Source organism: Mytilus trossulus, chromosome 5, assembly GCF_036588685.1.
Source record: "Mytilus trossulus isolate FHL-02 chromosome 5, PNRI_Mtr1.1.1.hap1, whole genome shotgun sequence".
Taxonomy (NCBI): Eukaryota; Metazoa; Mollusca; class Bivalvia; order Mytilida; family Mytilidae; genus Mytilus; species Mytilus trossulus.
Window position 1 is genome coordinate 75,904,177 of NC_086377.1, and position 18,308 is coordinate 75,922,484.

Genomic DNA, 18,308 nt, shown 5'->3' on the forward strand with positions numbered 1-18,308 from the left:
AATATATATCTAAATACTTCTCCTTCCATAAAAATTAATATGGCTGCATGATTAACTAGATTTATTTACTAGATAACTTTTAACTAAAGTCTCTAAAGAGCCTGTGTCGCTCACCTTGGTCTATGTGCATATTCAACAACTGACACTCTCCAACATTGTAGACAAGAATAGAATTCATTACAAAAATCAGTTTAGATGATCTTGTATTGCTTATCATTTAGCCTGTTTACTTTCTATCTAACTTCTTTAGTTTTTGCTCAAAACACAAAAGAAGATAAACAAAATTCTCATTTAAGGGCAATCACTCCTATAAAGAGTCAGTCTATTTAACTATATCGGCAAAATTTAAATTGTAAGTAGATCTTGACTTGCTGATCATTTTGTGATTTAAAGTGTATCTTTATCTATTATAATTTTCTATCATTTATGACAAAACGCAAAAAAAGGTGAAAATCATCTTTTAAGGGCAATAACTCCAAAAAGGAGTCGTCTGACCATTTCCTCCATATTGTCTTCATTGTAGATTTTGCTTTGCTGATCGTTTTTGTCTAGCTAATTTTCTATCTGTCTAATATAGTTTTAAGATAAAAGGCAAACAAGAATGTGTCCAAAGTACACGGATGCCCCACTTGCAATATCATTTTCCATGTTCCATGGACTGTAAAAATTGGGTAATAATCTAATTTGGCATTAAAATTAGAAAGATTATACTATAGGGAACAAATGTACTAAGTTTCAAGTTGATTGGACTTCAATTTCATCAAAAACTACCTTGACCAAAAACTTTAACCTGAAACTCCCTCTTTCATTTTCTATGTTCAGTGGACCGTGAAATTGGGTCAAAAGACTAACTTGGTTTTAAAATTAGAATGATCATATCATAAGCAACAAGTGTACTAAGTTTCAAGTTGATTGGACTTCAGCTTCATCAAAAACTACCTTGACCAAAAACTTTAACCTGAACAGACGCACAGACGAACAGACCAAAACACTAAAACTTAACATTGACCAATGAACCATGAAAATGAGGTCAAGGACAAATAACACCTGCCAGTCAGACATGTACACCTTACAATCATTAATCCATACACCAAGTATTGTTGACTTAACATTGATCAATGAACCGTGAAAATGAGGTCAAGGTCAGATGTACCCCTTACAATCATTCTATACACCATACATAGCTGACCTACTGCTTATAGTATCTGAAAAATGGACCTAATCACATAACTTTAACCTTGATCACTGATCCATGAAATGAGGAGGAGGTCAGGTGACCCCTATCTGACGGACATGTAGACGTTGCAAGGAACCCATATAGTCCATCAGCTGGTAGGGCAAAAATTCAGTTCTGTGTTACACCCCAGGGTACCGCAATTTTTTTGCATAAATTTAAAGAGTAATATCTGAAGAATATTTTAAGAGGTGTTAGACTTTTGAAAAAGTGTCCAAAAGGGGTTAAAAGGTGACTTATTTCAGGGTATATCAAAAGTTTTGTTTTGCACATTATTACAGAAAAATGTAAAAATAACCAAGTATTCAGTACTATACTTTTTATTAAATGGAACACATCATATCTTATTAAAACGCAGGCTAATTTTTAATTAATTTTTAAATCGTAGAGGACCAAGAAAAAAAGGGAGAGAGTCAATTTCCAAAAGTCATGATTTTGAATGAAAAGAAGCATACGTACTAATTTTCTTGATTAAATGGTATATTTTTTCACATTGAAACATATAGCATAAGTATATAAAGCCTGTTGGAAAAAAATTTAAAGGTAAGAAACAAAAACATAGAATCAACGACAAACACAAACATAGGCAATCAGAAATGCATGATTCTCTCACAAATTTATACATCGCATTCATGAAATAACTCACATATTAAAACACACAAAACTGTCAGGGTTTCTAGATTTCTAATTTTTTTTTAATTTAACAACCGCATCACCACATTTTAAGGTCACACATAAGGTCAATCCATAGAATCATTATCAGTTTAGTCACCTGCATCTACCGAAATATCATTATCATCTTTTCCATTATCTTTGTCGTCATCATTAGCAATATCAACGATTTGATAATGCTTATATCTACAAGCTTTCGAGCATTAACATACAGCTATCTGTTCAGGATAAACCTTGTTGAACAAATGAACATCTTTTTTGGCTCAACCAGCTTTACACGAACAGCACATCAGAATTACCAAAGCATCTAACGCTGGTGGTTGGTCTAGAAAATTGATACTGATTAAACCGCTCTAAACAATCCAACCATATTTGTTTGGCAACAGACCAGTGTTGTGTTTAAAAGCAGATTTACAAATCTTCGTCTGAAAGTTTGCTTGTTTAATGTGCTTTAACATTGCATCTTTTGCATTTCAAAATATTCTGATCTTTATTTATCGATATTTTTAATTTCCTAGCCATATATAGAACACGAAGACCTCTCGAGTGTTTTGACAACTCTTCGCCAACCTCTTCCAAGGTTTCACCAAGATGGAATAGACCTTCTAAAAACTCCACATAACGTTTAAAAAAGCCGAATGTTTTGCCTTTTTTGTACCAGACAAAACACTTACTGAATCACAACCTGTATTGGCGAAAAATCCTGGCAGTTTTCTACAAACATTCTCACCAAATTTGCACACATTGATTGCACATTTAATAATCTGCATTTGGGGGATGTATCTGTCAGACTTACAATGTTAGAATTGATATGCAACTGTGAAAATAGTAAGCACATACTTCCACAACAGTGTCAGAAGGTTTTTTAACAATGGAGTCGTAACCTTTGTCAGCTGCTTGTTTTTGCATTTTATTAAGAAACATTTTTTATCGGAGTCTTCCTGTTTAATTATAACCTAAAACCATTCTACGCTATTTCATTTTCAACATATATTTTGTGGCACATACTTCCTTGTGATACAGATAAATCAATACATTCAAGTGTACATCTATAGGATTGTTTACTCTTTTCAAAACAAAAGAATTCAACAAAAGCAACTTTGTTTCCCCCAACTAACAAACATTTCTTCCATTCCCAAGAACACAATTGTTATGGTTTAGAACTTATGGTAATGATTTGCCCTCCCAAGGACCTGCCGTTCTAATTTCGTTATGAATATTGTGCGAAACTATTCAGAGACAAAATCAATGCAGTACCACTTTTCGTAACTTAAAGAATGGTTTTTAAAATAACAATTGCCAAATCAAAAAAAGTGCTTGGTATCCTAGTTATGGTTTGAATAACTGCCATGTCATCAAATATCCACATATACTTTCCTTAGGAATGAGCCTTTACAGGACAGGTTTTTATTTTTCATTACATGTGTACCATCAAAGTTTGCAAAAAAAAAAGAGACATTGGAAGAGGGCCTAATTCAAACTAGAGAACCTATCGCATAACTTGTCTGGGATATGACAAGCAGGCGACATTTTTTTTCATCTGCTCTCAATGTTTTGTTGTTCTTATCAGCCATTAACTGCTTGCATTTTATTTCCTTTTTTGAATATGTAAGCAATGATTTTCTTTTGAGTGTTTTGAAGATATCGGTTGACTTTTGAATAAGCCGTTCCGTAATGAAAATTTCTGAAGCAAAATTACCTTTTTCATACGCATTAAAAATGTCGCACATTAATTTCGAAGAAGCAACAGAACTCGAGAACAAGCCATATAACTGCTCAGATGTTACAATGGAATTGGCCAGCTTTGCAGTGTCTGAAACAGTTTCAAAACATCAGTTTCGACTCGCTTCATTGGAGTTTTTCTGAGTTCTTTTGGGGTGGATGTTTCAGGGTTAGCCATTCTTACCAATTCTCGAAATTTTAATGATATTGAAGCTCTTTCATGTGCATTTATCAAACAACGTTTATCAGAATCTTTATTTTAACTGAAACCAACAAAGCCATTTGTTTGTATCTCTAAGAAACCTAAGAAAGTAAAAAGTATTGCCAAACCCTACAACTGACTATTTGACGTTCGTTCAAAGCGATGTTTGTCGAATGAATGACTTAACAATCTAAAGTCAATCACTTTATAGCTAAAACACAAAATGTTATCAAGCACACCTTTATTGAGTTCGATAGAGTGCACCTTTTTTGAACGCAAAAAAAAATCACCTTAATTTGTATTTTTTTCATAAATATTTCGTTACACATTTACTATATAAAATAACTTGACTCACAAAAACATCATAAATCGACAATTAAATGTTTGTTTTCAGTTGCAAATTGATAATGCTATTGTGTGAATACATTGTACATGTTGTATACTGAATCAAAGACGGTAATTTGATGATTTCCGGTATTTCACGAGTATTTGCACGTACATATATTTTATTAAATAATTCATATTTTAGATGATAAATAAATACTGCAAATGATTTAAACATTGCATAATGATTAATTCTCAAGTTTAATTAACTAAAACGGGTAATTGTATAACGAATGTCTTTACGAAAGGAGAAAATATGCCTTAATTTGAACCCAAAAAATCGGATTGTTTGTAATGTAAAAAACATTTTTTTTAAACAAAAAATCTTCCATGTTACATTTAATATGATAAGTTTTGTATCTGTTTTAGTTGTTTAAACCTATACTTTATTTTTTTTTAATCGATTTGTATTAAAAAACTTAATTAAAAATTAAAAACCAATTGTTCAGAGAACAATTGAAAGTCTTTCCACAGCAAAGAAATTTGGATAAGAAGGTAGTTTCTTCATACTGATGAGATAAATAATGGCTTAATTATCTTTTTGAGTGATGTAAGGGAGATAATATGCTACTTCCGGTCTCATTTGATGGCTTCTTTCACACTGATTCCAAAAATATATAGTTTCTATATACTTTTGTATGTAGAATTGGAGATAATTGGTCACTTCCGGTTTGTTGGAAGTCATTTTTAGTCTTCAGTCATCAGTTTATGTATATATATGACAAAATATATGGATTCTGAGTACTTGTATGTGAAAAAACTGCAAAAAAAGCTACTTCCGGTTTTCTCAAGGTCACTTCCGGTAGCCATTTTTCAAGGTGTTTTGTCACTTAACTTATTGTATAAGGTCAAATGTCTTTATAATGAATTTACTTGAAGTTATAATCAAATAACCTCATATCAAGACATTTCAGGGGCACCAACTCCTATAAGATGCCATTTAGTTGTATAAGACTAAATGTAGCATATCTTCATTACAATTAAGCAGACATTTTGCACTTGTTCTTTCATATGTATCTCTCAAAGTGAGGGAGAAAATGCAAAAACTAGCAAAAGTCACAATTGAGAACTTGACCTTGGACCTTGACCTCATATTTTAAGTTAGGACCTAGGGGACTCAAATAAAAACATTCCAGGGTTATACGGTTAACGGTTTATGTGTTGAAAAATCAAACCGAAAAATTTATTCCGTAAAGGTAGATAACTCCCATAAAATTTCATCGAATCGCTTCGATCCAAATACGCCATATATTAATGAGGATGTAACGAACATTTTTTTAAAAGCATTTTGTCGCTATCATTTTTTGTTACGAAGGAGATGCACACAGATGACAAACAGTTAATAGGGAGATAACTCTTACAAAGAAAATGGTTCGGCTTAGCAGGGTGAAATTTAAAAGCGAAAAACAATACGATACAATCTGAGAAATATCTAAGCGACATATTGCGAAACAAACATTTATCGCAAGAACAAAATTTGGCGGAAAAAAAAAAAATAATAATCAGAAGAAAAACAATAAGTCTTTCCACAGAAAAGTGGAAAGACTTAATTACTTAGTTGTGATTGCTAAAAGAGGGGACCATTGGAAGGGACGTTTTTAATTCTCTTTTGGACACTTTTTTTTTAGTCTAACACCTTGTATTTTATCAATAAGATAATGAAGTTGAATTCTATCAAAAAAAATCGCGGTACCCTGGGGTGTAACACAAACTCCTTAACTAGCGCGCTTTTGAGAACTAGCTGATGGACTAATATACCAAATATAGTTATCCTTTTACTCATAAGTGAGAAATTCACATAACAAAAAATTCAATTTTTTTTCACGCAGTCGCTGAACCATGAACATGAGGACAAGGACAATGGACATATGACAGAGGGAAACTTCCTAACATAAGGTATCTGCATACAAAGAATGAAGCATCCAGGTCTTCTACCTTCTGAAATATAAAGTTTTATACAAATAGTTTATGCCGCCAACGGATAGTAATACACATGTCTCACTCTACGACTTTCGTCACAGGCGAGACAAAAATGGAACATATATCCGGAGTCAAGAGTCAGTAATATGAAAATAGTCTATTTACAACAGAACCTTTTTACAAAATACTCAATAACTCAAAATAAAATTTTGAGTCATCACCAAAAAGTACACAGATCTTTAGATAAATATAACAAAGAGGTGTGTAAAGTTTTACGCAATAATCATAAATTAATTTTGAGATACGGCGCAACATGTAAAAAAAACTCCCCCTTTTTTACAAAATACTATGAAATTTTGAATCATCACCAAAAAGTGATAAACAGATATTAAGATTAATGTAACTAAGACGTGTGTAAAGTTTTAAGCAATAATCAAGCAATAATCAAGAATCGTTTTTGAGATACGGTGCTACATGTGAAAAAGAATCACACCACTGTTTTAGTTACAAAGTGCCATAACTCATAAAGTTTAAATCTTATTTTCACCAAAAAGTATACAGATCATTTGACCATCATAAGAAACAACTATATTCTGACATCAGACTCGGACTTCTCTTGAACTGAATTTTAATGTGCGTATTGTTATGCTTTTACTTTTCTACACTGGTTAGAGGTATAGGGGGAGGGTTGAGATCTCACAAACATGTTTAACCCCGCCGCATTTTTGCGCCTGTCCCAAGTCAGGAGCCTCTGGCCTTTGTTAGTCTTGTATTATTTAAATTTTAGTTTCTTGTGTACAATTTGGAAATTAGTATGGCGTTCATTATCACTGAACTAGTATATATTTGTTTAGGGGCCAGCTGAAGGACGCCTCCGGGTGCGGGAATTTCTCGCTACATTGAAGACCTGTTGGTGACCTTCTGCTGTTGTGTTTTTTTATTTTGGTCGGGTTGTTGTCTCTTTGACACATTCCCCATTTCCATTCTCAATTTTATTTTAAGTTTCATGAAATTTAAATAAGGTGTTCTCAAGTTATGGTGCAACATGTTTACGCCGGCAGGGATGATTCCAGTTGTTTTCAAATGGGTCCCTTCACCATCAAAATTGGGAATTTTCACCAAATTGGGAATTTTTTTCTGCATAAATTCTATGATGAAATACTATTATTTTCCTGTAAAAACGTAAATTGTATCAAGTTTCACCTGTTCCATAATGTGTGGATATACTATTTAATCATGAATGATCTATCAACATGTACATTGTACAATAATGTATTTTCAAAAATGCTCAGACAGAAGGACTCAGTGGCAGATCTAGAAATGTTCAAGCAAGGATACAGGTAGTCCAAATAATTATGACGTCTTGAAAGGCTATTCAGGGATGATTCCAGTTGTTTTCAAATGGGTCCCTTCACCATCAAAATTGGGAATTTTCTCCAAATTGGGAATTTTTTTCCGCATAAATTCTATGATGAAATACTATTATTTTCCTGTAAAAACGTAAATTGTATCAAGTTTCACCTGTTCCATAATGTGTGGATATACTATTTAATCATGAATGATCTATCAACATGTACATTGTACAATGATGTATTTTCAAAAATGCTCAGACAGACGGATTCAGTGGCAGATCTAGAAATGTTCATAAGTGGGGGCCCACTTACTGACCTAATAGGGGACCCGCTCCAGTCAAGCTTCAGTGATTCCCTATATAAGCAACCAAATTTTTTACCCAAAAAGGGGGGGGGAGGGGGGGGGGCGGCCCCCTAAATCACCCTCTGGGACTTTTGATTTGAGAGCCAGACAGAAATATTGATTTATATTTTTCATAAACATATTATAGGTTCTGTTGGGAGATCTGCTTTTACAAGATCGGCGCCCATTAAATTTATAAGTTTTACTCCCTGTTGAGGTCCACTTTCACGTGACACATTTTGACAAAAAGCATCTATTATCGATATACTTTAACGAGATCAAATACTTCCATAGCATTTTCTTCAATTTAATTGAAGAAAATGATTACGAGATCAAATACCTCCATAGCATTTTCTTCAATTTAATTAAAGAAAATGCTATTGGAATATTTGATCTCGTAAAAGCCTATTTCATTTATAGGTCTGCTTTTACGAGAACAAAGGTATTGAGAAACGTCTCAGATAACCACATAATAGCAATTATGATAACATAACTTATCTTAGCAATCTTCCGTTTACATCATTCTTATTCGGAATTTAAAACACTTTGAAGACAAATGGGGAAAATTGTAATTGCCTAAATCCGTGACGGAAACAGTTCCGGAAAAAAAAATTCTGAATTGGGAATTTTATTTTCACACAATTGTTTGGTGCCGCTGGAGGAATTCAGGGCCGCTCAGCGGCCCTAAACTATATAGTAGAATCATCCCTGGCCGGACAGACACCGGTCATTTGTATCCCATAATATGTCCCGTCAAAATGTTGACTTGCATATAAAACTAGAGGCTCTCAAGAGCCTGTGTCGCTCACCTTGGTCTATGTGCATATTACACAAGGGACACAGATAAATTCATGACAAAATTGTGTTTTGGTGATCATGATGTGTTTGTAGATCTAACTTTACTGGACATTCTTCTTGCTACAATTATCTCTATCTATAATGAACTTGGCCCCGTAATTACAGTGGAAAATATATTCTAAAAATTACAAAAATTTATGAAAATTGTTAAAAATGACTATAAAGGGCAATAACTCCTTAAGGGGTAAACTGAAATTTTGGTCATGTTGACTTATTTGTAGATCTTACTTTGCCGAACATAATTGCGGTTTACAGTTTATCTCTAGCTATTATAATATTCAAGATAATAACCAACCAGATGCTCCGCAGGGCGTAGCTTTATACGACCGCAGAGGTTGAACCCTGAACGGTTGGGGCAAGTATGGACACAACATTCAAGCTGGATTCCGCTCTAAATTTGGATTGTGATTAAATAGTTGACACAGCATAGGTTTCTGACACAGAATGAATGTATTCAAATGAACTCAGTTTTTTTGTTTTCTCTTAGAGCAATTCACTATGCTGTTGAATATTAATCCTCTCAAAAAAATGTTTGAAGAAATTTTCTTTTATTTATGAAATTTCAAATGAGAAAAATTGAACCCAATTTTTTAATCACATCCCCCTTTCCCTTATTCCAAAACTAATTTCAATTAAAATATTCTAATGGAGTTTGCAACAATTACTACTCATTTAAATACATCATAAAATATTAAGATGTAAAAAAACTGCTTGTTATCACTGAATGGTAAAGATTATTTAAATTTATCAGTTGGTAGTAAAAAGTGAATATACATTGTATATTGTATATAACAAAGATTTAAGTTGATTCTGGACAAAGAAAGATAACTCCAATTAAAAAAAATTATTGCAGATATTTCTTGCTTACTATACTGGACAAAGAAAGATAACTCTTATTTAAAAAATTTTTGCTATTTCACAATATTGTGAAATTAGATATTTCTTGCCATTGCACAATACTGTGCAATTGAAAATACTTGCTATTGCACAATACTTAATATAATAATTTTAGATCCTGATTTGGACCAACTTGAAAACTGGGCCCATAATCAAAAATCTAAGTACATGTTTAGATTCAGCATATCAAAGAGGCCCAAGAATTTAATTTTTGTTAAAATCAAACTTAGTTTAATTTTGGACCCTTTGCACTTTAATTTAGACCAATTTTAAAACTGGACCAAAAATTAAGAATCTACATACACAGTTAGATTTGGCATATCATAGAACCCCAATTATTCAATTTTTTATGAAATCAAACAATGTTTAATTTTGGACCTCGATTTGGGCCAACTTGAAAACTGGGCCAATAATCAAAAATCTAAGTACATTTTTAGATTCAGCATATCAAAGAACCCCAAGGTTTCAATTTTTGTTAAAATCAAACTAAGTTTAATTTTGGACCCTTTGGACCTTAATGTAGACCAATTTGAAAACGGGACCAAAAATTAAGAATCTACATACACAGTTAGATTCGGCATATTAAAGAACCCCAATTATTCAATTTTGATGAAATCAAACAAAGTTTAATTTTGGACCCTTTGGGCCCCTTTTTCCTTAACTGTTGGGAACAAAACTCCCAAAATCAATACCAACCTTCCTTTTATAGTCATAAACCTTGTGTTTAAATTTCATAGATTTCTATTTACTTATACTAACGCTATGGTGCGAAAACCAAGAAAAATGCTTATTTGGGTCCCTTTTTGGCCCCTAATTCCTAAACTGTTGGGACCGAAACTCCCAAAATCAATACCAACCTTCCTTTTGTGGTCATAAACATTGTGTTTAAATTTCATTGATTTCTATTTACTTTAACTAAAGTTATTGTGCGAAAACCAAGAATAATGCTTAATTGGGCATTTTTTGGCCCCTAATTCCTAAACTGTTGAAACCAAAACTCCCAAAATCAATCCCAACCTTTCTTTTGTGGTCATAAACCTTGTGTCAAAATTTCATAGATTTCTATTAACCTAAACTAAAGTTATAGTGCGAAAACCAAGAAAATGCTTATTTGGGCCCTTTTTGGCCCCTAATTCCTAAAATGTTGGGACCAAAACTCCCAAAATCAATACCAGCCTTCCTTTTATGGTCATAAACCTTGTGTTAAAATTTCATAGATTTCTATTTACTTTTACTAAAGTTAGAGTGCGAAAACTAAAAGTATTCGGACGACGACAACGACGACTACGACGACGACGACGACGACAACGTGATAGCAATATACGACGAACATTTTTTCAAAATTTGCGGTCGTATAAAAACTACAAAATGTCCTTAAAATTACTAATTCTGGGGCAGCAACCCAACAACAGGTTTTCTGTTTTGTCTGAAAATTTCAGGGCAGATAGATCTTGACCTAATAGATTATTTTACCTCAAGTCAGATTTGCTCTAAATGCTTTGGTTTAAGAGTAATAAGCCAAAATCTACATTTTACCCCTATGTTCTATATTTAGCCATGGCTGTCATCTTGGTTGGTTGGCAGGGTCACGCCACACATTTTTGTTAACTAGATACCACAAAGATGATTGTGGCCAAGTTTGGTTAAATTTGGCCTAGTAGTCTCAGAGGAGAAAAGTTTTGTAAAAGAATACTAAAATTTACGAAAAATGATTAAAAATTTACTATAAAGGGCAATAACTCCTAAAGAGGTAAACTGAGCATTTCGGTTATGTTGACTTATTTGTAAATCTTACTCTGTTGAAACATATTGCGGTTTACAGTTTATCTCTATCTATAATAATATTCAAGATAACAACCAAATCAGTAAAATTTCCTTAAAATTACCAATTTAGGGGCAGCAACCCAACAATGGGTTGTCCGATTCATCTGAAAATTTCAGGGCAGATAGATCTTAACCTGATAAACAATTTTACCCACGTCAGATTTGCTCTAAATGCTTTGGTTTTTGAGTTATAAGCCAAAAACTGCATTTTGCCCCTATGTTCTATTTTTAGCCATGGCGGCCATCTTGGTTGGTTTGGCAGGTCACTGGACAAAATTTTTAAACTAGATACCCCAATGATGATTGTGGCCAAGTCTGGTGAAATTTAGCCCATTAATTTCAGAGGAGAAGATTTTTGTAAAAGTTTACAACGCCGGATGACGCCGGACGCCAAGTGATTGGAAAAGCTCACTTGGCCCTGTGGGCCAGCTGAGCTAAAAATAAGAGACATCCAACAGATCAGAACACAGATTTTAAACATTTGTCTTTCACATATGGCAACATGTATATCAGGCAACAAGCTTGGAATTGTCAAAAAAAGAGGGACGAAAGATACCAAAGGGACAGTCAAACTCATAAATCTAACTTACATTGTTAACTGACAACAATTACTACAATGACATTGAAAACTACAGGCAAATGTTTAATTGTAATTTCTTTGTACCAAGTCTGTTTTGTCTCTCATAATCTGTAAATATCTTTTAAAGTAAGACAAGACTATTTACCTTAAGGAAGTCTATCACTTCTTTCTTCTCCTCTTCAGAACCATACCCTGATATTGCCAGATCATAAGGAGTCTCACCCTGAAATACAATCAAATAATCTTTCATTAATTATACACATATATATCTTTTATTTCAAAAACTATAAAACATTAAATAATAGGTAACTGTTGAATAAATTTTACCTATACAACATGTACAATGTAAAACGATAAATAATAGGTAATTGTTGCATTAATGTTACCTGTATAATTCAAAACGATGAATAATAGGTAAATTATTGCACTAATGTTACCTTTATAACATGTATAATGCAATAAAGTAATAGGTAACTGTTGCATCAATTTTATTTATACAATGCAGAATAGTCTTATTTATACTTGACATAAAGAACAGTGAACCTAAACCAACAACAAATATGAAGTAACATTATAAAGAAATCAATGAATAGTATTTGAGATTTTACTGTTAAAGAAATTATTGCAGTATGTAAAATATCACATTAAAACCAAATAAAATACGAGAAATCAATCTATCTTTATGATAATTCAACAATCTGTCTGGAAACTACACTTAATTTTGTCTGTGTCATTAACTTGTAATAAGTAACAACAGAGTGTAAGGGATTCTACTAACTCTACATATTTGAAACATATGAAAAATCTCATATTACTGGTACAACTGTTATATTAAAATACATTCTGCAAAATACAGCTGGGATTGTTTCTTTACTCACGTGATTTTTGTTTGATTCACATTGACAATGACAGTAATATTATTCTAGTAATTGCTTTATTTACAACTATGACACATGAGTAAAAAGTTTACATATGTTACTGTGGAGTGTTATTATTCGTGATTTTTGTTCGATTCACATTGACAATGAGAGTATTATTATTCTACTACTAGCTTTATGACAACCACTATGACACATGAGTAAAAGGCTGACACATGTTACTGCAGAGTATCATTTTTCGTGCTTTGTGTTCGATTCACATGAATAATAATATCATTGTTCTATAATGTGCTTCATTGAAAACCACTATGACACACAAGTAAAAGGCTAACATATTATGTTACTGTGGAGTGTCACTTTTCTTGTTTGTGCTCTTTTCAATATAATATTAATGACACATGAAGAAAACTGTAATATATGTCATTTTTCTTGTTTGTGCTGTATCTGCATTATAAAAGGCTGAAATATGTGGGCAACACTGTTTTTGTTTTATACTTTTTATATATATTGGCTAATTGATTAATTAGTGAATGCTTGGTATCAAGTGTGTTGGTAAAGTATAAGATTGTAGTTGTGTTGGTAGTGTATGATGTGTTGCTGGAGTAGGATTAGATCATAGCTTTGTAAGTAGTATATAATTGGTGTAAGGTATGTTGGTTGAATGTGATTAGATAGTAGTTATGATGGTAAGGTTTGATTGGATGGTTGATATGCTGGTAGTGTAGAATTTGTGTTAGATGTGTAATTGAACTATGATTAGATGGTTGATGTGCTGGTAGTGTATGATTGGTGTTAGATGTGTAATTGGATTGATGTAGGGTGTGTTGGTAGAGTATGATGAGATGGTAGTTGTGTCAGTAGTATATGATTGATGTAGGGTGTGTTGGTGGAGTATGATGGGATGGTAGTTGTGTCAGTAGTTTAGGATTGGTGTAGGGTGTGTTGGTGGAGTATGAGGAGATGGTAGTTGTGTCAGTAGTGTAGGATTGGTGTAGGGTGTGTTGGTGGAGTATGATGAGATGTGAGTTGTGTCAGTAGTTTAGGATTGATGTAGGGTGTGTTGGTGGAGTATGATGAGATGGAAGTTGTGTTAGTAGTATATGATTGATGTTAGGTGTGTTGGTAGAGTATGATGAGATGGTTGTTGTGTCAGTAGTTTAGGATTGATGTAGGGTGTTTTGGTAGAGTATGATGAGATGATAGTTGTGTCAGTAGTTTAGGATTGATGTAGGGTGTGTTGGTGGAGTATGATGAGATGGTAGTTGTGTCAGTAGTATATGATTGATGTTAGGTGTGTTGGTGGAGTATGAGGAGATGGTAGTTGTGTCAGTAGTTTAGGATTGGTGTAGGGTGTGTTGGTGGAGTATGAGGAGATGGTAGTTGTGTCAGTAGTGTAGGATTAGTGTAGGGTGTGTTGGTGGAGTATGATGAGATGTTAGTTGTGTCAGTAGTTTAGGATTGATTTAGGGTGTTGTGGTGGAGTATGATGAGATGGTAGTTGTGTCAGTAGTATATGATTGATGTTAGGTGTGTTGGTAGAGTATGATGAGATGGTTGTTGTGTCAGTAGTTTAGGTTTGATGTAGGGTGTATTTGGTAGAGTATGATGAGATGGTAGTTGTGTCAGTAGTTAAGGATTGATGTAGGGTGTGTTGGTGGAGTATGATGACATGGTTGATGTGCTGGTAGTGTATTATTGGTGTTAGATGTGTAATTGGAGTATAATTAGATGGTTGATGTGCTGGTAGTGTTTTATTGGACTTAGATGTGTAATTGGAGTATAATTAGATGTTTTGATGAGCTGGTAGTGTATTATTGGAGTTAGTTATCAAAGGTACCAGGATTATAATTAACTACATCATATGCTACTGACACACCTACCACCAATCCTACACTACTGATATAATTACATGTGTAATTGGAGTATAATTAGATGGTTGATGAGCTGGTAGTGTATTATTGGTGTCAGTAGTGTAGGATTGGTGTTAGGTGTGTTGGTGGAGTATGATGAGATGGTAGTTGTGTCGGTAATGTACGATTGGTGTTAGGTGTGTTGGTGGAGTATGATGAGATGGTAGTTGTGTCAGTAGTGTATGATTTGTGTTAGGTGTGTTGGTGGAGTATGATGAGATGGTAGTTGTGTCAGTAGTGTACGATTGGTGTTAGGTTTGTTGGTGGAGTATGATGAGATGGTAGCTGTGTCAGTAGTATTTTATTGGTGTTAGGTGTGTTGGTAGAGTATGATGAGATGGTAGTTGTCAGTAGTATATGATTGATATAGAGTGTGTTGGTGGAGTATGATAAGATGGTAGCTGTGTCAGTAGTATATAATTGATGTAGGATGTGTTGGTGAAGCATGGTGAGATGGTATTTGTGTCAGTAGTATATGATAGGTGTTAGGTGTGTTGGAAGAGTATGATGAGATGGTAGTTGTGTCAGTAGTATATGACTGATGTAGGGTGTGTTGGTGGAGTATGATGAGATGGTAGTTGTGTCAGTAGTATATGACTGATGTAGGGTGTGTTGGTGGAGTATGAGGAGATGGTTGTTGTGTCAGTAGTTTAGGATTGGTGTAGGGTGTGTTGGTGGAGTATGATGAGATGGTTGTTGTGTCAGTAGTTTAGGATTGATGTAGGGTGTGTTGTTGGAGTATGAGGAGATGGTAGTTGTGTCAGTAGTTTAGGATTGATGTAGGGTGTATTTGGTATAGTATGATGAGATGGTAGTTGTGTCAGTAGTTTAGGATTGATGTAGGGTGTGTTGGCGGAGTATAATTAGATGGTTGATAAGCTGGTAGTGTTTTATTGGACTTAGATGTGTAATTGGAGTATAATTAGATGGGTTGATGAGCTGGTAGTGTATTATTGGAGTTAGTTATCAAAGGTACCAGGATCATAATTTACTACATCCTATGCTACTGTCAGTAGTGTAGGATTGGTGTTAGGTGTGTTTGCAGAGTATGATGAGATGGAAGTTGTGTTAGTAGTGTAGGATTGGTGTTAGGTGTGTTTGCAGAGTATGATGAGAAGGAAGTTGTGTTAGTAGTGTAGGATTGATGTTAGGTGTGTTGGTGATGTATGATGAGATGGTTGTTGTATCAGTAGTGTAGTATTGGTGTGAGGTGTGTTGGTGATGTATGATGAGATGGTAGTTGTGTCAGTAGTGTATGATTGGTGTAGGGTGTGTTGGTGGAGTATGATGAGATGTTAGTTGTGTCAGTAGTTTAGGATTGATGTAGGGTGTGTTGGTGGAGTATGATGAGATGGTAGTTGTGTCAGTAGTATATGATTGATGTTAGGTGTGTTGGTGGAGTATGAGGAGATGGTAGTTGTGTCAGTAGTTTAGGATTGGTGTATGGTGTGTTGGTGGAGTATGAGGAGATGGTAGTTGTGTCAGTAGTGTAGGATTGGTGTAGGGTGTGTTGGTGGAGTATGATGAGATGTTAGTTGTGTCAGTAGTTTAGGATTGATGTAGGGTGTGTTGGTGGAGTATGATGAGATGGTAGTTGTGTCAGTAGTATATGATTGATGTTAGGTGTGTTGGTAGAGTATGATGAGATGGTTGTTGTGTCAGTAGTTTAGGTTTGATGTAGGGTGTATTTGGTAGAGTATGATGAGATGGTAATTGTGTCAGTAGTTTAGGATTGATGTAGGGTGTTTTGGTAGAGTATGATGAGATGATAGTTGTGTCAGTAGTTAAGGATTGATGTAGGGTGTGTTGGTGGAGTATGATGACATGGTTGGTGTGCTGGTAGTGTATTATTGGTGTTAGATGTGTAATTGGAGTATAATTAGATTGTTGATGTGATGGTAGTGTTTTATTGGACTTAGATGTGTAATTGGAGTATAATTAGATGTTTTGATGAGCTGGTAGTGTATTATTGGAGTTAGTTATCAAAGGTACCAGGATTATAATTAACTACATCATATGCTACTGACACACCTACCACCAATCATACACTACTGATACAATTACATGTGTAATTGGAGTATAATTAGATGGTTGATGAGCTGGTAGTGTATTATTGGTGTCAGTAGTGTAGGATTGGTGTTAGGTGTGTTGGTGGAGTATGATGAGATGGTAGTTGTGTCGGTAATGTACGATTGGTGTTAGGTGTGTTGGTGGAGTATGATGAGATGGTAGTTGTGTCAGTAGTGTACGATTGGTGTTAGGTTTGTTGGTGGAGTATGATGAGATGGTAGCTGTGTCAGTAGTATTTTATTGGTGTTAGGTGTGTTGGTGGAGTATGATGAAATGGTAGTTGTCAGTAGTATATGATTGATATAGGGTGTGTTGGTGGAGTATGATGAGATGGTAGCTGTGTCAGTAGTATATGATTGATGTAGGATGTGTTGGTGAAGCATGGTGAGATGGTATTTGTGTCAGTAGTATATGATAGGTGTTAGGTGTGTTGGTAGAGTGTGATGAGATGGTAGTTGTGTCAGTAGTATATGATTGATGTAGGGTGTGTTGGTGGAGTATAATGAGATGGTAGTTGTGTCAGTAGTATATGACTGATGTAGGGAGTGTTGGTGGAGTATAATGAGATGGTTGTTGTGTCAGTAGTTTAGGATTGATGTAGGGTGTGTTGTTGGAGTATGAGGAGATGGTAGTTGTGTCAGTAGTATATGATTGATGTAGGGTGTGTTGGTGGAGTATAATGAGATGGTTGTTGTGTCAGTAGTTTAGGATTGATGTAGGGTGTGTTGGTGGAGTATGATGAGATGGTAGTTGTGTCAGTAGTATATGATTGATGTAGGGTGTGTTGGTGGAGTATAATGAGATGGTAGTTGTGTCAGTAGTATATGACTGATGTAGGGTGTGTTGGTGGAGTATGATGAGATGGTTGTTGTGTCAGTAGTTTAGGATTGATGTAGGGTGTGTTGTTGGAGTATGAGGAGATGGTAGTTGTGTCCGTAGTTTAGGATTGATGTAGGGTGTGTTGTTGGAGTATGAGGAGATGGTAGTTGTGTCAGTAGATTAGGATTGATGTAGGGTGTATTTGGTAGAGTATGATGAGATGGTAGTTGTGTCAGTAGTTTAGGATTGATGTAGGGTGTGTTGGTGGAGTATAATTAGATGGTTGATAAGCTGGTAGTGTTTTATTGGACTTAGATGTGTAATTGGAGTATAATTAGATGGGTTGATGAGCTGGTAGTGTATTATTGGAGTTAGTTATCAAAGGTACCAGGATCATAATTTACTACATCATATGCTACTGTCAGTAGTGTATGATTGGTGTTATTTGTGTTGGTAATGTATGATGAGATGGTAGCTGTGTCAGTAGTGTAGGATTGGTGTTAGGTGTGTTTGCAGAGTATGATGAGATGGAAGTTGTGTTAGTAGTGTAGGATTGGTGTTAGGTGTGTTTGCAGAGTATGATGAGATGGTAGTTGTGTTAGTAGTGTAGGATTGGTGTTAGGTGTGTTGGTGAATTATGAGA

General features: G+C 34.5%; 1 protein-coding gene across 1 annotated transcript in view; it reads right to left on the reverse strand.

The window, feature by feature from the left end:
- The window catches only part of LOC134718316 (uncharacterized), a 71,162-nt gene that overhangs the window by 34,063 nt on the left and 18,791 nt on the right, over nt 1–18,308 (reverse strand). Inside the window, exon 6 of the mRNA XM_063580811.1 lies at nt 12,134–12,211. Coding sequence (XP_063436881.1) covers nt 12,134–12,211 — 78 coding nt within the window. The remainder of the gene's footprint in view (nt 1–12,133; nt 12,212–18,308) is intronic.